This window comes from Dromiciops gliroides, chromosome 4, assembly GCF_019393635.1.
Source record: "Dromiciops gliroides isolate mDroGli1 chromosome 4, mDroGli1.pri, whole genome shotgun sequence".
NCBI classification, from domain to species: domain Eukaryota; kingdom Metazoa; phylum Chordata; class Mammalia; order Microbiotheria; family Microbiotheriidae; genus Dromiciops; species Dromiciops gliroides.
This window is the reverse complement of record NC_057864.1, coordinates 17,619,856-17,639,984: the sequence shown is the minus strand read 5'-3', so window position 1 is coordinate 17,639,984 and position 20,129 is coordinate 17,619,856. Positions and strand designations below refer to the sequence as shown.

Below are 20,129 nucleotides of genomic sequence, written 5' to 3'. Positions count from 1 at the left end.
GAAATGGGGCCATCTTTGATTGAAGGGAGAAAAGAAGGATGATGTTTACGTTACAAGAACACCTGTACTACAGGAAGGTCAGAACTACTGTTCTGTAGTATGGCAGGTGGGAGATCCCTATTTTCCAGGACATGGATTGCCTCAGACCACAAAGGAAATCCCTAGAATTATAGTATATTACAACCAGCAAAGGGATCTGGAAGGTCACTTTAGGCAGATCCCTTGTCAGATGCAGACATCTTTTATATAATGGTCAATATGACAATTCATTTGGAATTAGGATGACCTAGATTCAAATCTCACCTAGTCATATTAATCACATAACCCCTCTGAGATGGAATGTTGTCATCTGCAAAATGGAGATATAATAACACTAACCTTACAGGGTTGCTGTGAGAATGAAATAGTGGATGCAAATTCCTTTGTAACACTTCAAGATATATAATATATATATATATATATATATATATATATATATGTCTCTGTGTGTATATATGTATATACACTATTATTGTAATTAGCCACAGTAATAACTCATATTTTAGGGTTTATGTTTTGCTTCTCTTTAAACAACTCTGAGAGCTGGAACTCTGTGTATCCTCTACCCCACTTTCCAGAGGAAGATATGAGAGCTCAGAGTGGTTAAGTGAGTTGCTCAAGGTCACATAGGCTTTTCTTTCTCTATTAAACACTTTCACTGATGGGGTCTCATGAGGGAGCCCATTAATTCAATTTGGGGCCCACTCCAATTATTAGAGCAGTTTCTAAGATGTCAAATTGAATGTGCGTCCTCTCCAAGTTCCTCATTTTACAGGAAGGGACACTGAGGTCCAGAGTAAGTTAGTCAGCTCAGGATCCCAGAACCAGGTATTAGCTGGGTATGGAGCCCATCAGGGTCTCCTTTCCCGGTGGAATACCTGATTACACTGTCAAAGACTAGAGAAACAATGAGGACTGTTGGACTTGCAAATCCATGGCTTGCTCCAGATACTCAACCACTTCAGCAGGTCAAACAATTCCATGGACTGGCTAAGCCATGTGCTCCCTCTTGCTCCTATAGACAAAACCCACATGCTCCTATAGACAAAAAATATGACAAGAAGAAAAAAACTATCATCTTCTGGAGCCAGAGCCCTTTGATCTTCCACTTTTGACTGTATGACCAAAGGGAAGGTGGGTGGGTCTAGGAGAGTCATGACTGGTGATTGGCGAGGAAAAGTGCAGACAGGGCATGAGAGCAAACAGCCAGGGATCATCTCCGTCAACTAGACCTCCACAGCCCTCTTCCCTTCCCTCCTCTTCAAGCCTATGGGGGAAAAGGGCTTCCCCTCTTACTAATTGGTCCAGCCCTAAGAGGCAGTGTTAGCCAGCTTGGTTAGTTATTTGTCTTAGCAAACTGTCTTCAGGGCTTGTGGTGGCAGCCTGCTACTGGTGCCCCCTGCTCTAGAGTTCAGTTGAGGAGTTTCCAGTAGTTTCTCCTCAAAAACAGTGTCCTCCTGCTCCCCCAGCTTCTTTCTCCCAGTGCTGGCTGAGCACCTCATCCAGACACCAGAGCTTCCCATCCTTCCATTCTAGACAAGACCACAGGCCACTCAGAGGGACCCTTGAAAACCATTGTGTTGGGCTGGCTGGTCCCCACTTGTTGATGTTGTGTGTATTTTCCAAGGAGAGCTCCCTTTAGAATCAGTACAGATTTTCTGGTCCCCATCCAGCACCTGACTTAATCTCATAGCTATTCTGTCTGTATGATGTTTCCATTTCCATTCTTCCTTTACCCAAGCTCTAAAGACAGTATCTCTTTATGTGGGAAGACTAGTAATCTGGTAGAAAGAGCAACAGGCCAGAAGTCAGATGTTGATTCTAGTCTCAGCTTAGCCTTTGACTGGCTTGGCACATCTCTTCCCCACTTTGGGCTTTGGTTCCACTTGCCCTCTACCCCGACCCATGCCTGCTTACCTCTGCTTTGTAGAGTCCCTCTCTTCCTTTAAGGCATAACTCAATCCCCATCCATGGAATGAAGCCTTGGCTGCTCCCCCCAAATGCTGGTACCTTCTCTTCCAAATTCCCTTGTATGGAACTACTTGGTATATATTTGTATAGAGGAATTTTTAGTCTATTTTGTACACGTCTCTGTGTTCTATTGTTTCTCCCATCAGAACCATATGTTTGTTGCAAGTGGAGATTAGTCCGTTCTTTTTACTTATATGGGCAGCACCTAATAGAGAACCTAGAACTTAGTAGGTGCTTAATAACACTTGATTGATCAGTTTCCTTGTCTGTAATATGAAGGATTTGTACTAGGTTTGGGAGAAATATATATATATATATATATATATATGTGTGTGTGTGCGTGTACATACACATGTACGTATATATACATATGTACACACAACCATACATCATGTATCTAATGTGTATGTGTACACACATGCATAGAGGCAAACATCTTTATATAATTTTACAAAGTGTAATGTGATCTCTTTTTCTTTCTTTCTTTCTTTTTGTTTCCCTTTGTCTCCATCTTTCTCTCTCTCTCACCTTAGCAATAGAAACCAGGGAGAAATGAGTCTCCCTTCCTGGTCTTCCTCTTCTCCCATGTGTGTGTAGAAATCCTGGAAACCTGACCAGGCCTGAGCCTAGATCTAAACATTAATTGGTGATTAAATTGCCAATCCCATTGCAGGTTTTGTCCAGCTCCCTTCTACCAACTCCTTGCAGTAACTAAATAAGGCAGAGCTATAAACTCATCTCCAAGGATGAACTGGGCTAGTTCCTCTGCAAAGACCAAGGAAGGCTAATGGTTGTGAGAGACTAGTAGAGCTATTTCTTAGCTCAGAGATCTCATAAGGGGGAGGTTGTGAGGAAAAAGAATGGGACGAAGAGTTCAGAGCCTGGTGTTCCTATTGACTCTGACCAATGATAATAAATGGCAGTGATAAGAAGAAAAGTGACTGATAGCTTAGCATTGTGGATCCCTGCCCTTGGAGTCAGGAAGATCTGGGCTCTAGTCCTATCTGTGACATGTACTGGCTGTGTGAATCCAAGCAAATTAGAACCTCTCGGGGTTCTAGACAACTCATCAAGGCTGTAAATTGCAGACCAATCTACTTTGGTAGAAGGATTTTCCTCATCAGGAATTCTATATTCTGATGGGAGTAGGGGGGATGGGAAAGTTGGGGATAATAAGTTGAAAAGAAAAAAATGTTGAAAAGCAACATAGTCCCTGCCCTCAAGGGATCTACAATTTACTTGTGTGTGTGTGAGAAATGACATATATAAATTTGTATGATCCAAGAATGACTTATGATAGGATGTTACTGGGACAGAGGAGAGAGCCAGAAAAAGCACAATAGAGAAGCATTTGGGGAGGGAGCAATCCAATTTGGCTTAGAGATCAGGGAAGGAACCTGAGCTGGGCCTTCCAGGAAGAGAAGGAATTCAGTAGGCAGAGAGCATAAGAAAGGAATAAGCATTTATTAAATACCTACTATGTGCCAGGCATTGCGCTTTATAAATATTATCTTGTTTGAACCTCACAACAAGCCTGGGAGGTGGGTGCTAGTATTATCTCCAGTTTTCAGTTGAGGAAACTGAGGCAGGCAGAGGTGACTTGTTCAGGGTTCCACAGCTGGTTAAGGATATGAAGTCTAATTTGAACCCAGGTGTTCCTATCTTCAGGCCTAGTGCCTAACTAGTCCAACCCCTCATTTTACAGCCGATAACTACTGGAGGCTAAGGGAGGTGACGTTGCCTGATATCATGCAGGTAGTTAGTGTCAGAGGCAGGATCTGAATCCATATCTTCTAACTGCAGAGCCATTTCTACAATATTCCAGGCCCCAGGGATGATCTACATAAATGAACAGACCTTATAAACACGAAGGGCTCTAAAAAGTAGCTAGTGCTATATAATGTATTCTCCTAATGGTTCACTGCTTTCCAGAGGTAAAGACACACCTTAATATCCAACATGTTCTTCACTGTAAAGCTGGGAAGCCAGGACATGGAGAACAATTATATCCCAGGATCCTCTGTGTGTCTGACATGTTTATATGTGTGCATACATATACACATATATGTACGTATATGTACATATGTTTATACACACACACATATCCATCCTCTCGATATGTGAATGTTCTGCAGGCTTCACTCATGTCTATGGCATTTCCCAGGTCTAGTCTAAGTTGCTTCCCCACCCCAGCCTGAACCTTTGTTAGTACCATTGTGAAGTCAGAGATCCCGGCTCAACAAGATTCATAAAGTTCCTTCTGACCATACCAGGAAGTTAATTTATCCCCATTGTCCAAATGAGGAAACTGAGGCCTGAAGAAGTTGATGATACAACAGAGTCAGATAGAAAGTGGCATACTTGGGGGTCATACCCACTTTAAGCTAGGCTATATCTATTAACCTATCTTTAAAAATTCCACTTATAGGGGGCAGCTAGGTGGTGCAGTGGATAGAGCACCAGCCCTGGATTCAGGAGGACCTGAGTTCAAATCCAGCCTCAGACACTTAACACTTACTACCTGTGTGACCCTGGGCAAGTCACTTAACCCCAATTGCCTCTCTCTCTCTCTCTCTCTCTCTCTCTCTCTCTCACACACACACACACACACACACACACACACACACACACACACAAAATTCCACTTATATTCTGAGTCATCAAAAGACATAGAAAAATGGAAACTAGGGACCTAAGTGGCCAATAAGGATGATAAAATACAACCCCAAGGACAGATAAAGGATAAACTAATTTATTTTTACAAGTTCATTTTTATTGAATTGTTTTTACATCTACCTTCATTTCCCAATACAGCATATCATTATTCTGCCCTTGGAATGATCTGAGATAAAAAACCTTATTATTATCTCCATTTTACAGATGAGAAAACTATGGTCTAAATAGCATAAATAATTACCTAGGATCATGTGGTTTTTAAGTGGCAGCAATAGGATTTGAACCCAGGATTTTTTAAAAATAAATTTTTATTGATATCTTTTTTTTTGATATTGTCTACATTTACAGAGGAGAGGGAGCTATCTTCTTCCAGGGATCCTTCGGGGTGTGTGTGTGTGTGTGTGTGTGTGTGTGTGTGTGAGAGAGAGAGAGAGAGAGAGAGAGAGAGAGAGAGAGAGAGAAAAACACAGTTCAGGAAAATGAACCAAGAGATAAACCAAGTCTGAAATGTTCCAATCCTCCTTGGGGCCAAGCTGGGTGATTCAAATTTTATAGCAAGTGCATTAAATATATCATCTCTTTGTCCTCACCACAATCCTTTGAGGTAGGAGCTACTATTATCCCTATTTTGAAGATGAGGAAACAGCCTTAGAGAGATTGTCAATGGATTAGCATTTATTAGGTACCTACTGTGTGCTAAGTGACAGGGATACAAAGAAAAGCAAAAACGAACTTGGCTCTCAAAGACCTTAAAATCTAATTGGAGAGGGCAGCTAGATGGCGCAGTGGTAAAGCACCGGCCCTGGATTCAGGAGGACCTGAGTTCAAATCTGGCCTCAGACACTTGACACTTACTAGCTGTGTGACCCTGGGCAAGTCACTTAACCCTCATTGCCCTGCAAAAAAAAAAAATCTACAAAAAATCTAATTGGAGACACAGTCTAGTTCAGGGGTCTCAAATGTCAATAGAAACTGGGGCCAAGAAACCATACATACTGCAGGTTGCACATTGACTTATATGTTATCTAGGTTCTATTGCATTTCCATTTATTTTGTTACATGTTTCCCAGTTACATATTAACTTGGTTCAGGTTTCACTCTGCACTATTGCAGCAGGAGAGTTGTACACCTCTGGAGATCACTGGGTTAAGTGACTTGTCCATGGTCCTTTAGCTAGTAGGCAATCAACAAACCTTCTATGAGCCTGGCTGAAAAAGTCCCAGACAAGAAGGAGTGTCCATTTTAATGGAGGTTCAATATGTGTACATATAAGTAAGTACATATAAGTAATATATGTAAAATAATATAAGTAAATGCAAGATATATACAAAGAAAGGGAAGATAAGGGAGATGCTGGTTCCTCTATCCCATTCAAGGTCATACAGCATTTTTTCTGCAGTACTGAATTTACCAGCTCTTATTCCTTGACTATTATTTAATCCAGCCCTATTGTCAGGATGTTCACATTTCTGGGGTGGGAGAAAAAACTGCAAGTCAAGTGAGAAAAAGGTATAGTCTCCAAGACCTGGGTGGGGTGGGGTCCAGTGAAAGAGTGATGGATTTGGAAAGGGAGGTTTTGTTGTTGTTCAGTTATGTCTGACTCTTCAGACTCCACGGACCACAGCACACCAGGCCCTTCTATCCTTACTACTTCTGGGTTCAATTCCTTACTCACCTACCACAAGACCTTGGGTAAGTCACTTCCTGTTAGGACCCTGGCTTCCTCAAATAGAAAATAAGGGGTTGGACTAGAAGACCTCTTAAGCTCTTTACAATTCTAGTTCTATGATATCAGAGTTCCTTTTCTTCTCTGGGCCTCAGTTTCTCATTCTGCAAAATGAGAGGAGTAAATTAGGTGACTGAGTAAACTAGTTGACTAGTTTACTAGTTTACAGTGTCATACCTGGATTCCCAGCAACAAACCAATGGATTCTGAGAACAAACCAGCCCCTAAGGCTATGAGAGGGGGCAGCAGAATCAAGAAACCTTGAATTCCCTATAAGCAGGATGTACCATACCATCTCCTAGTGATGTAAGGGGTAGTGAAAAGACTATAAAACAGGTGATTCCCGGCCAAGACGTGTCTTGGAAACTGAATGCTAGACACTTCTAGAAACTTCTCCCTCCCCTCCCACTCTTGTCTTGCCTGAACTCCATTCCGTTTAATAGTACAAGGCCCTTGGCACTCATTAATCAGGCTTCCTTCTCTTAAGAAAGGTTGGAACACGACAACTGCGGACTCCCCTCCTTCTAGGGTCCCCCTTCTTCTTCCTGGCCTCCTCCCAGGTGACTTTTTTTTTTAATTAGCGTAAGTTCAAAAGCCGATCTGAGCCTTAAGAGGGATTTTGCAAAATGCCCTCAGCTCTTGAACTAGAAACAAGACTTGCAGATAAAACCAAACCAAACAGTCCACACAGTCCTAAGAGGGCGTATGTTTTAATAAAAGCGCCCCTGCTTGCAACACTCTGGTAGTCTGGTTCTGAAAACAGTGAGATAAAAAAATTTTAGCAACATTGTACCATCAGTGCATTTTAAAATTCTCCTTTTCATGGTCATTTCCCTTACCTTGGTAGTGGCTAAAGGTACATTTGGGGGACCGGGGAAGAGAATGGACAAGAGCAAATTAATTAAGTGCGTGGGAATCTGCAAATGGTTCAGTCACAATATTACAGGTTCTTACCAGCCTGAAGAAGGCAGAGTTCTGTGTGCTTTAGACTTCCTAATTCTAGATTCAATCCTCTGCAGAGAATACAGTAACGCTGGTGCTGAATTCACTGCAAGTTTCCTGTGATATTTTTGCATTCATTTGATTTAATGCACCGAAAAGGATCTTTAGCTTTCGGTCTCAGTGCAAATAAAGGTTAAATCTCTCACCAACGTTCAAGAACTTGCCTCATAACTCACAGGAGGCTTTGGGGAAAGAAGCCGAGAAAGCAGGTGGACCGACTTGATGAAAGCATGCAAAACCCGCACATCGCTGCGGGCTCCGGCCCTCCCTTATCCTCTCTCTCTGGGCTCTGGACTGCAATGTCCGCTTGCGAGGGAACTCCCCCTGCGCACTGAATACTCCCCGCCTCCGCCGATGCCGGGAGCTGGGCCTACTGAGCCAGGGTCTTCTCTTTGGAACGTTGTCCCGGACCGCCAGAGCTCGCGCGGAATCCAGGAGCTCGCGCAGAGTCCTTTGCCTCCGATTGGCTACGCGTGGTGGAGGGAGGAGACAGCACGGGGGAGGGACTAGTCCGTTTCCCCATGGCGTGCAGCCGCCGCCTCGTGCGTGGTTACTATGCAAATTGCAGCGATTGCGGAAATAAACAAGCAGGGGGGGGGGGAGATGTGGGGCGGGGGAAAGGGGGGGGGGGGAGAGACTGCCGAATCGATTGCAACTTCTGCAAAGTCTAACACAATCCAAAGCCCACAAGGCAAAGCCAGAGAGAATCTGAGAACCAGCCAGCTCGGGTTGGATCGCTTTCAAAAAGAGGAGAGAGACAGAGAGAGAAAGAGAGAGACAGAGAGACATTGAGAGAGACTGAGAGAGGGAGAGCGCGCATTGCAATTGCAAAATCCTTCTGATTTGGAGTAAAAAAAAAAAATCTCCAAGAAGCCTGCAATTGGCCAACAGCTTTTAAAAATCTCTTCCGGGTTTTCAACGGTTCCAAGTTTATTTAGATTTTTTTTTAATGCAAAAAAAAAGGTGGCAACAATGAAGCAGTTCGTCTGAACCCTTTAAAGTTTCTCACGTACTCTTTTTACATTGCAATGGTACGTGATGCGTCAACTTTCTATTTTGCGTTTATATGATACGTGCTTTATAAACAAAGATGTTGGTAGACTGGCTTATGCTTAATGGTTAAGACTTTAAAATGATTTCGGGTGCATTTGCGTTAAGTGCTTGCTTGGAATGTCTACTGTGATGTGCTTTCTGAGGTTTGCTTGTTTTTGCATTTTTTTTTCTTTTGCAAGAGATAGCAGTGTGGGTGGGTATGGATATATGCACCAAAAAAGACCGGGTTTCCTTTTTCCTTCTTTTTTTTTTCCTGGGGATTTGAGAAAACCGCTGAGGTTGACAGATTTTTCCCCCCTCCTAGCGCTTGCTCGGTTCCGAAAGGGGGGGAAAAATCCCTACGTGCTCGGCTCTGTAAAAAGACGTCTAGGCTCAGCAGTCAACCTAACACGAAAAGCAGTGTCTGGACGGAGGAATAATTGACTATTCGATCCTCTAATCAATGTTACCGACACGGACGATTGACAAGGTCTTTGTCCAATCAGGAGAAAGCCTGGGTGTAGTATGGTTCGAAATTGCCAAGGGGGTGGGGCAGGGGATGGTGTACTAGAGCCTGTCAAAGCTACAGAAGTCTTCCGGCTTTAGCTAACACAATAGTGGAGTGTTGTGGCGGTTTAAGTGAAAATACTGATTAGCCGCAGTTTTGCGTGAGTTTTATGCTTTCTTTGTGGCACGCTGAAAGATACCGGAAACGCTTTGCCAGTGAAATCTGGAACTTTAAAAAATTTTTCCTTACCCCTCCCCCAGTTTCCCTTAAACTCGAACCTAGGAAATGTTGCGAACTGTTCTGGAGGATGGGAGAGCAAGTCCTTAAAATAGCAACTAGGAAAAGTATCTTGGCCCTGCTAGGGACGGTGTCAGGTCTGTGGAGTTGATGGAGTCCGGGTCAGTTACAGTCGGCTAGCCTTCAGTGCTGCAGTGGCCCCTCGCACCCGTGGCTTTAAGGCACTGCCTAGGAAAGTTCTCTGGAAGAGAGTCTTTCCTGCTCTTAGTCTGAAACTCTTGCGCTGCTCATCCTTGAGTTGCCGAATTGTAAGCAAGGGGCCTAAGACAGGGAGAGCGAGATTGCTCTCCTGGGCTGCTTCCCGGGTGAAATGACAGCTGTTTTGTCACTTTGGGAGAAAGAGGTGTAGAGAGGGCCAGTACGAGGCTTCCCACCCCCCCCCATTGTAATTCTGGTGTTTCTCTCCGTGGTCAATTGTAAATAAAAGAAGCAAGGGAAAGGAACCTTCTGCCATTATCTCTCCCCGTGTTGCTACCACCTTCCTTCTTGAAGGGGATGTGTGGGAGTTGACTGTGAATGGCTTGTTGGCTGCTGGAGTCCAGCCCTGCGACAAGTGCCTGACTCCAGTCCAGTAGAAACCAACTGCAACAGCTTGTATTGGAGTACTGGAGTCAGTAATTGGCAGCCTTTGACTCATCTCTCTCTCTCTCCCTCTCTCCCTCTCTCCCTCTCTCCTCCCTTCCTCCTTCCCTCCCCTTTTCTCCCCACCCCCACCATCTCTGTGATCAGTGTAGAAACCTAATCCTGTTGGGGAGTGAAAGGAAAATTATACGAGCTCTTTCCCCTCTTGGAGTTAAATTCCTAGCTAAGCAATAGAGTGCCTAGGCTTTTCAGTCTGGAAATCAGAAGGTTTGTCAATCAGCTCAGGCTGTTGCCCTCTAGCATTTCTGCATGTAGGTATCCAAGTGCGTCTGGCACATGGACCACCAGCCTGTGGCTCAGTGGGCAAGGGGGGCGGGGAGGGTGAACCCAAGTGTGGTTTTGTAAGTAGGCTTGTCTTCTGGTTGGTATTAGGGGTAGTGCTGGTGGTCACCTTTATTCCCCTTTGAACTTCAATGCCTCGGGTATTAAAGCCTAAACCATATTAATAAGATTTGGCCATTAAGTACTTTTGAAATGAAAGGTATTTGAGATGGACGCATAAGTGAAACCTTATTGACGTAATTTATATATCTAAGAGGATTTCACTCAGGCTGGCAAGGTAACGTTTCTGCAAATAAAACATAGCAAATGCAACGCTGGGCAGCCTGCCAGCAAGAATATGGATAGCGGAGATCATGGCAGGAGCCTCCTTCCCTCACAGACAATCCCATTTCAAGACGGCCTCCTAGCACTTGCGAAATAAATGATCGAAGCGGTTATTTCCAATGGGGTGTTGAGGGGGGGGGGCGAGTTATCCTTCCTAACAATGAATTACTTATGTAATTGTACCGTACTCAGGTACTCAGTCTAGGTAGGACTTCACCTATGTTGTCTACAGCCAGTCTCCTTTCCAGACTTCCTCCCTCCTGTCCACTCCCCCCAACCTCCTGCTCCCTCCCATCCTCACCCCCTCGAAATATCACCTTTAAAAAAAGACTCTGTCTGACTAATTTAACTTTGCAACTTTTGCAGATGGGAGAGTTGGCCTTATAGCCTGTAGCTACCATTTTTGTTTCTTTGTGAGCGTTTGACTCTGGGCTGGTAGGAGAGAAAGTTACCAGGCAGGATCAGGCAATCTGCAACTGTAACTATTTGTCGTAGTTCAGTTCTCCCGAAGTCCCCTCCCGGCTGTATTTTTTTCTGCAGGGCGAAGGCAAGGGAGGCAGGCGAGCAACCGGGAAGGAGAGGGCGAGCGAGATAGAGAGAAGGAAAGAGCGGATGTGGAAGGGATTGGGATTCAACCCTTGCCTAGAGGGCGCAAACAACCGTCCCAAATCCAAAAGTCTTACTAAGGGCGCCAAAAGTTACTTATGATAATACTGCTAACCACAGAAAGCTGGAAATTGCGGGTCAGCCAGCCTGCTGAAACAAACGCAGTTTTTAAAGCAGAAAACATCAGCATTGACTTTTCTTCTCTCTCCTTTTATTTTTGCAAAAGACAAGGCAGGCTGCCAACGGTTTCCCTCTATTCCTATCCCTTCCCACCTCTGTCCTACTGTATGAATCTTTGCCGTTTAGGATCCAAAGGGACAGAAGCAGATGTAAAATGTATCTTCCATAATATGAAAAGCAAGATTGTAATTGGCATATAGAAGAGGGCTTCCTAGTGGTTGGAGTAACACTGCACACACACACACACACACACACACACACACACACACACACACACACTTCAAAAGTAACTTCTTGCTCTGCCTCAGTTACATGTCAGAATTGTCAGTCAGAAACAAGCGAGGAATCTTGGAGTTCATTCAAGTTCCCAGTCCCAGTAGAGATGGATGGATCTCTCTCTTTCTCTCTCTCTCTCTCTTCTTCTTCTTCTTCTTCTCTCTCTCTTTCTCCTCTTTTTTCTCCTTCCCTCCACCCGTCTGTCTGTCCCTGTCTCCTCTCCCACACACACACACACACACACACACACTTCTGTCCATCATTCTGTCTGGGTCAGGACCCATAGCAAAGACTTTCTTTGCCATTGACTGATGAAATCGGATTTCCTTGAAGCCATTAAGGCGTCTCCCCTCCACCGTAATAAACTTGTCTTTCTCCAAGGTTTTTGGAGAAGGCAGGCAGGATAGAGATGGGCTAGTTTGGGGAACCAAACACTAACTGGAGAATGGACCCTGGAAATAACTTTAGAGGGATGCAAATATTTTAGAAGACTCGTGTGGATGTGCTATCCTTTCCAGTAGCCCATAATGAGAGTGGGCTTGAACCACAGAATTATATGTCCTGAAGTGGGTTGCCCCCCTGGACTTTTTTTTTTTTAGACAGCATCTTTAGTTACTCCTGCACTCCAGAGCTTCTTCCCCTTTGAAGGTTATCTTGTGCCAGAGCCTTCCAGCGTGGTCCTTTCTTCCTTTTCCTTTGGAGTGCATTTATGAATGTTTGGGGTACATGGCTGCAGATTTGGAAGAGAGGAAAAGAGATGGGAAGGAAGATGGAAGTGGAAGAAGGGAAGAGACCCCCCCCTCTTTTTCTCGGGGGATATGCTAATGTTCGAGAATGGAGAGATATTTTTTTTTAATCAACCAGGAAAACTAGCTTATTGGCACCTTTCCAAACCGAATAAACCAACCCTTTTTTTTTCCTTCCAAAACAATACCTCCCTGATCTAAAATCATAGCAGGAAGCTCCTGGCTGTTATAAGTATTGGGAGGGGGGGGGAGAGAGGGAAGGAAGAGGAGCTGAGTAAGACATCCCTGAAGTTGGAACAGAGTTACAGGAAAGTTAATTTTCAAGAAATATTCACTTTTGGATTTTTAAATAACCATCTCTAAACACACTTTAGGGGCCAAACTAGCTTCCTCTATTAAGACAGCCCCTGTCTCCATTCCTCTACTTTCCCCCTTGTGCCCCCCTTTAAAAATGTACCAGGGAGTTAAACACACACACATATGTGTATATATGTGTATATATATATGTGTGTGTGTGTATACATACATACACATACACATACACATACACCTAGTTGTTTCTGAGCTTGGTAGAACTTTTTTGGTGTCTTCTCTGGGCTCAAGCCCACGAGTTTCACAGGGCCAGGACGTTCATTAATTTTATATTACCTTACTTCAGCGCCCCCTTTCCCTCTCCCCTCCCCCCACCTTTTCCTACCCTCCTCACTTTGTCCTTGAGATGAAGAGTTCTTCTGAAATAGTCACCTTCCCCAGTTGAGGAAGGAGATAAGCAGGGCAGGCGCTTGTAGAAAGTTTTCAATCCCTGTTCCCAGGGAGGATCGGGTCTCAGGAGATTTTCCTCAAAGCTTTCAGCTATAGTTGGAGGGAGGACAGTAGACTAGATACCGTTAATTAAAAAAAAAATGTGCTAGTATGCAATAGTGGGATGCACACTATGCGTGGACACACACGCAAGTCCTGGGGTATGCATGAAGCGGAGAAAGTTGCTCCAGTGTGTTCCTTAAAGCTCTGCGGCTGACGGGGTGATGCGGGATGTTGAGAAGTAGTTTTGTTTGCTTAAGCACCTCGTGTGGCCGCTCTCGGTGCCCGGGGAAGAGCGACCGTGTGTGTGTGTGTGTGTGTGTGTGTGTGTGTGTGTGTGTGTGTGTGTGTGTGTGTGTGTGCGCGCGCGCTCCAACGACGTTCCCTTGTAATAGACAAATGTACAGATACATACAGTGAGAGAGAGAGAGAGAGAGAGAGAGAGAGAGAGAGAGAGAGAGAGAGAGAGGGAGAGGGAGAAAAGGAGAGGGAGGGAGGGCGGGCTGGTCGATCAGCACTGCAGCCGCCCCCCCTCCCCTCCCCTCCCCTCCCCAACCCTCCCCCCTTCCCTCTTCTCCCCACCCCCCATCGGCAGCAGCCAGCGAGCAGCTAGGCTCAGCTCCGGCTCTGCTCGGCTCGGCTCTGCTGGGGTGGCGGCGGCGGCGGCGGCGGCGGCGGCGGCGGAGGTGGCGGTGGCTGTGAGGCGCAGAGCGGAGGAGAAGGAGGAGGGGGAGGAGGAGGAGGAAGAAGAGGAGGAGGAGGAGGGAGAGGAGGAGGAGAAGGTGGTAGTGGAAGAGGAGGAGGAGGAAGAGGAGGAGGAGGAGAAGGAGGAAGAGGAGGAGGAAGAGGAGGAGGAGGGAGGAGGAGGAGGAGGAGGGGAGGAGGAGGAGGAGGAGGAGGAGGAGGAGGAGGAGGAGGGAGGAGGAGGGAGGAGGAGGAGGAGGAGGAGGAGGAGGAGGAGGAGGAGGAGGAGGAGGAGGAGGAGGAGGAGGAGGAGGAGGAGGAGGAGGAGGAGGAGACCAACAGCCCCGGCTGGCTCCCGGGGACTGGAGGAGCCTGTGGGCTGACGCGGGAAAGGAAAAAAAAAAAACCGAAGGAGGGGGGGAAGGGGGGGGGGGGAAGTGTGCACTATGCCTTTAACGCCTGGGTACAGTAGCCCTGCCTAGCGCAGTGTAGGGAAACTCTAGGCGGGGTGAAAGTTCAGCCCATGGAGCGGCAGTGAGCGAGCGCTAGCTGCAGTTTGAGCAGAGTTGGAAATGTGAAAGCAAGAAGCGGGCTTGATTTTTTTTTCTCCTCTCCCTCCCCCCTTCCTCCTCCTCCTCCTCCTCCTCCTCCTCCTCCTCCTCCTCCTCCTCCTCCTCCTCCTCCTCCTCCTCCTCCTCTCCTCCTCCTCCTCCTCCTCTCCTCCTCCTCCTCTCCTCTCCTCCTCCCCTCCTCCTCCTCCTCTTTCTCTCTCCCTCTCTTTTCTCTTTTTTCACACACACACGCACACCTCCAAACCACACACACACACACACACACACAAGCACGCACGCACGCACACACACACACACATACATACACACATACACACACACACACACACACACAAGCCCCCACAGCAGTTATGTATTCTCCGCTCTGTCTCACCCAGGTAAGCAGATGTTTGGATGCCGGGGGGTGGGGGGTGGGGGAGAGGTTGGGCGCGCGGGGGGAGGGGGGCGGGCGCGGGAGGGGGTGGGGGGCGGCGGTGGACAATCGGGCTGGTTCTGCCTGCTCTGTGCATGTGCCTGCCTCCCTCCCTCCCTCCCTCCCTCCGGGTGTGCCTGGCTCCGTGCGTGTCTCCCTCTCGTTTGCTCTCCCTGCGTGTGGGAGAAATACAGCTTTAAGAAAGTAACTTTGTTTCCATTCGGTTGCATTCGCCTTCCACAGCCATTTGTGCGGGCACCGGCACATGGCTAATGGCGCCCACTTATTAATGGTTTAATTAATATGGGGGGGGGGGTCCAGTGCAGAAGAGGGCTGTGCATTCTGGCGACCTGCACGTGTTGAGCCGGGTCCGAGCCCCTGTCACTCCTAGTCAGCTGAAATCAGGACAGGGGAGGTCTGGAGACTGGGAACAGCCCCGGCTCTTCGAGCCAGGGTATTGGGGACTAAGGAACCACGGAAAGAGGTACCCTCTTTCCCCCACCCCACCCCCCGGGATGGAAGGGGTTTTGAAAAACGGTGCAATCGCAGCGCCCCGAAGCGCGTGTGCAATTTAGGGGATTTTGCTTACGAGAAGAATAGCTCCCCCTTCCCTGCTCTAAACCCCTCACCCACCCTTCCCAGCCCCCCAACTCTACTTTTTTGGCTTTGCTTATGAATGATCTGGGTCCCGCGGCGGCTGGGAGGGAAGAGGAATTTCCAGGAGGCGAGGGGTCCCTTCCTGTCGCTGTCCCCAGATCGATCGTTCTCCCCAGCCTAGGATTTCGGGGACGTCAACCCTTCTCCTCGAAAACGGGTTGCGTGGATTCTCGCGGGCCTTATCATTTGCTGGGGGTGGGGGTGCCCATCTCCTTTGGGTCTCCTCTGCCTTCTCTACTTTTAAAATTTTCCTTTGTATATTTAAGAAAATATTTTGAAATGAAACTTTCAGTGCGTGTGCGCTGAGAAAACGCCACACACACAAAAAGTTGCATTTTGCCTGCCGGAGTTTGGTCAGTTTCTTTTGGGTTGTTAATTTCACTTCGCCTGTTCAAGAGGAACGGGTTGTCTCTTCTGGGAGTGGGACGTTGGGATTGCCTGCTGGCTGCCCTCCCCCGAGCGTCCAGCCTCAGATTCGCTCCCTCTCTTCTGACCGACTCTCTCCTTTGAGCTGGGGCTGCCGTTGCGGCCGCGCCTCTCTGTCTTCACTCCTTGCTCTGGACTTCGGGCAACTTTTTCTTTCTGCCTAACTTTCTCTATTCACCCCCTCCCCCTTCTCTTCCTACCCCCGCCTCAACCACTCCTCCTTCCCCATGCCCCCCTCCACTCCCTTCAAATGGCTTATTCCCGGCTTCAGCCCGGCTCCTGGAGAGGATGTATTATTTATTTTCATAGACTCATAGGCATGAAGTCAAAATAATTTTTAAAATTATTTTTTTAAAAAATGAGAGCGAGTCCTCTTGCTGCATGAGTATCTCCTTTCTGGACATCAATGATGTCAAATAGTGATTATTCAGATCTCCCTTCTCCGCCCCCCCCCCCCAACAGTTCAGACATTAAACTACATGCCTTCAATTAGCTGGAAATAACGGTTTAACTAGAAGCACCTCGTAGAGGACCAGAACCTTAGTATTTTCTGTATGCCAACTTAATCATTCCTATATCTCACAGTAATAACAACAACAACAACAATAATAGCTATTTAACCTCAGAAGACTCCAGTGCCTGTCCGGGTTGATATTGTCCTTTCGGTATTGAAGTATTGCCTTAATATTGGAGATTCAACCTTTTTGATCTTTGTAAAAAGTTTGTCTACAAACTTCTGGGATTTTAGTTACTCGGAGGAAACTTTGCCAGCACACTGGCTGGGCTCACTGTTGCAGTGGAGTTCAGGATGTGGTTCAAGTGGAGGAGGCTTTGAATGAGCCCTTGGGGCTGAAGTGACAAGGCTCAGATTCTGAAGCCTGGGGCTGGCCCGAGTTTCAGCCACAGGTACAAATTGAATCAGATAGCACCCTGGTACTCAGGTTGTCAGCACTGTCCATCGGCCCCAATTGGTGTGGCATTTGGTAAAACCTACTTTATATTTATTATTGAGGGCCTCCGTCTTCCTTCTTAGGCCGACTAGTGCATTCAGAAAATCTAAGATGGTTTTCTTTTGGTTAATGAACTATTATGTCGTTATGTAAACTTTATTATTGCGGCATATTGGGGAAGGAGTTAAATAGATTCAGCAGGCCTCTTTTCTGAAATAGCAGCAAAGAATCACTTCTGTGTTTGTTTATGAAGAAAATGTAGGCTGAATGCTCCCTACAAATTGTTTTATTTGACTTCTTTCACTTTCAAAAATTAGATACTAATTTTATTTAAGGCTCTGGCACGTTTGGAAAAGTTTAGGAACCATTTTTAGAAAAAACAACCTTGCTTACCAGCCTACTACTGATTAAAAAAGAAGGGGGAAAAAACCTGGTCCAGAAAACACGGTGGAAAGACTGGAACTGTAAGGACAGGGTCCATGTACCTTGTACAGTGTTTTTGGACACTGTGACCAGGCCATCAAAGGCTGTCTGAAGAGCTCGAGAGCACGCACACAGACACACACAGAGGTATGCTATGCCCCCAAATCACTAATGCCACTCAGTGTTAGTCTGTCAGCGATTTATAGGTGAGCCTTGGCCCAATATTCGATTCCAGAAATATCAACTAATAATGGTGTTTAGTTTCCATTAGATCAGTGCTGTAGAAACTGATTCTGATTCTGATAGGTCTGGAAACTGAAGGATTTTTAATTTTTAAAAAATTTTTTATCAATAGCACTTAGCTTTGCTTCCTGTGTATGTGTGCACATATATAAAATGGTCTTTGTTTTCGCTGGACGATATTGGAATATTGCTGAGCTTAGGATCGTATTTGTCTTGATATAAACACAATTTATAAAAACACATTGCCATTTTAAAAATGAGTAACAGTAACCATGTATGCTGAAGCTAGTGATACTATTCAGCTTTTCAAGATTAAATTATGTGGTAGTTTCTGTAAAGAGAATATTTTAATCTTGACTTTTCCAGAGTGATTTCTAAACCTTATATGAGACAAGATGGATTTTTAAAAAAAATTTAAGGTTTTTTTTTTACACTTTGTGATTTTTTGAATGAACCCGGCGAAAACAAAACCACCTTTATGAGCCCTTTGAGGAAAAATAAAATCCGAGTACTTTTGACATAAAACTGAGGAGTGAATTCAATTTTAATAACTAGTAAACACATCTATAGTACACTTAAGTTAGTGCACACTGAGATGTAAGGGGGTTGTGTGCACCGGTAGAGATAATTGAAAAGTGACCAGGGAGCTACACACACTTCAGTCATATTGTCATTTCTCAATTAAAAGTCACTTCAGAATACTGTAAAATATTTTTTATGATTTTTTTATGCCTTTCACTGAGCTTTACCATAAGCTATGAATAGTTGGAGCTGTTATTCTTTGCTCTATAAAATGAAATGGGACTGAAGTCTTTAAAGTGAAGGACCTGCGTGTGTGTGTGTGTGTGTGTGTGTGTGTGTGTGAATGCTCACTTTGGAGTTTAAGGCAGACTGAGTTTTTTGCTTTGAGAATAGCGCCGAGCCTTGGTCCCAACATGTCCTGGCTATAAGAAAGTCCGCCAGTGGGAAGCACTGTATTAGGCATATGATTTAGATAGTTCAGTTTTCTCCAAATATGTGTCCAGAATTTAGGGATGTTTAAATACCCTGCTATTGGAGATGGAACTTTTACATGAGTCTGAGTATACCTTAGTTGGTCACTTTAACTTCAAAGAAGGAGAAAGGAGGAAAGGAAAGGGACATTTTTAAAGAGCAATGAACTGGAATCTTGCAAGCATCAGAAACATTTTGGTGTGGGTTTTTTTTGTTTGTTTGGGGTTTTTGTTGTTGTTGTTTTTAATGGCTTCTTGTGGCTCCTGCTGCTGCTCTTACTGTAGACTGGGCTCTGACAAGCTATTTCTTTGCCACCGAAAGCAGGCATATATATTGTGCTTGCGTCTGGTCTTAAAAAAAATTTCTTACTGAAAAGAGAACATTTCTCAAAACTTACGGGAAATACTAGGCCCGATTTGCCCAGAAGTAGAAAAAAAGAGGTGCTCCTGGTCAAAATGATTTATTTGATAAATATCCTGTTAATACTCATTTATACTTTGGACCAGTTTTGTGCTTTGGCTAATTTTCTTTCATCACTGTGCCCAGTACTTTATTTAACCCTAACCCTCACCACCAACAAATATATATATATATATGTGTGTGTGTGTGTGTGTGTGTGTGTGTGTATATATATATATATATACACACACACACATACTAATTTTAACCTGTTGGCCTATAAAGGGCACATGTTGATTAGGTTATGAAGCTAAAGTAATATTTCAATACTGATGACACTGTGAGTGTGTATGCGAGTGTGTGTGTGTGTGTGTGTGTGTGTGTGTGTGTATGTGTGTTGGGGGGATCTCTAATTGCTTGGGACTTTAAGATGTATGTTCCTTCAGAAGGCTATTAGAAAATATATTTTAAAATAAAAGCCTATTTTAGAACCTTCCTCCCCACTGTTAAAACCCAGGAACTCTCTATGTGCATGTGTTTTTTAATCCTTGTTTAAAAGTAAATACGTTATTTTATTCATTTTTTTTAATGGAGGGAGTCATTTGAGAACAGCCATGTATTAAGAAAGCTTTCTGTGGACTTGGGAAGCCTTCTGTAGGGTCTGCTTCCATAGAACTTACAGGTTTATTTTTCTGGAAGATATCAGCTATTATCACTGAATTGGCAATATAAAATAATTTGACTCATTATACAATATTAAGTTCAACTTACTTGTTGGGTACTTTAAAAACCTTAAATATATAGCCTTTTATTTTTAATACCATATTTATCAAAATATCCTAAACTTGAAAAACACTAACTCTTCAGATTCCTAGCAAGACAGAACCTGAAATATTTCTTTTATTAACAGCAAATTCTTCTTCTTCTTTGCATAAATACACACACACACACACACACACACACACATATATATATATATATATATATATACACACACATATACACGTAATCTCTCTAGTCACAAAGAGGCTTTCAAATTTTCTCTAAGTACATCTTTCTTACCCCACCCCCTGATTTTTTTGTTATCTGCACCAAGTATTATATAGTCATGACTTAGTATTCTGACATATTCTCTTTGGGCAGAGGGATATAAAAGGTAATCATTTACTTCTTATTTACTTCTTTTGAAGGGGACCTCCTCAAATTTTCTGATTTTTTTTTTGCAATTTTGGGGGGGTAACTGTATCTCTTCTTGATGTCCC

The 20,129-nt window shown here is 44.8% G+C and overlaps 1 protein-coding gene across 9 annotated transcripts in view; it reads left to right on the top strand.

The window, feature by feature from the left end:
- Nucleotides 1–20,129, top strand: part of NFIA (nuclear factor I A) — a 708,739-nt gene that overhangs the window by 237,236 nt on the left and 451,374 nt on the right. For 4 of the 9 annotated variants that reach the window (XM_044005167.1, XM_044005168.1, XM_044005166.1 and 1 more), the window contains exon 1: nt 14,599–14,741. The exons of 4 other annotated variants lie outside the window; for them this stretch is intronic. In XM_044005167.1, the coding sequence (XP_043861102.1) occupies nt 14,715–14,741 (27 nt within the window). In that variant the 5' untranslated portion in view covers nt 14,599–14,714. Of the gene's footprint in view, nt 1–8,175; nt 8,446–14,598; nt 14,742–20,129 lie in introns of those variants that run through there. One more of the 9 variants, XM_044005164.1, reaches the window with a different exon arrangement.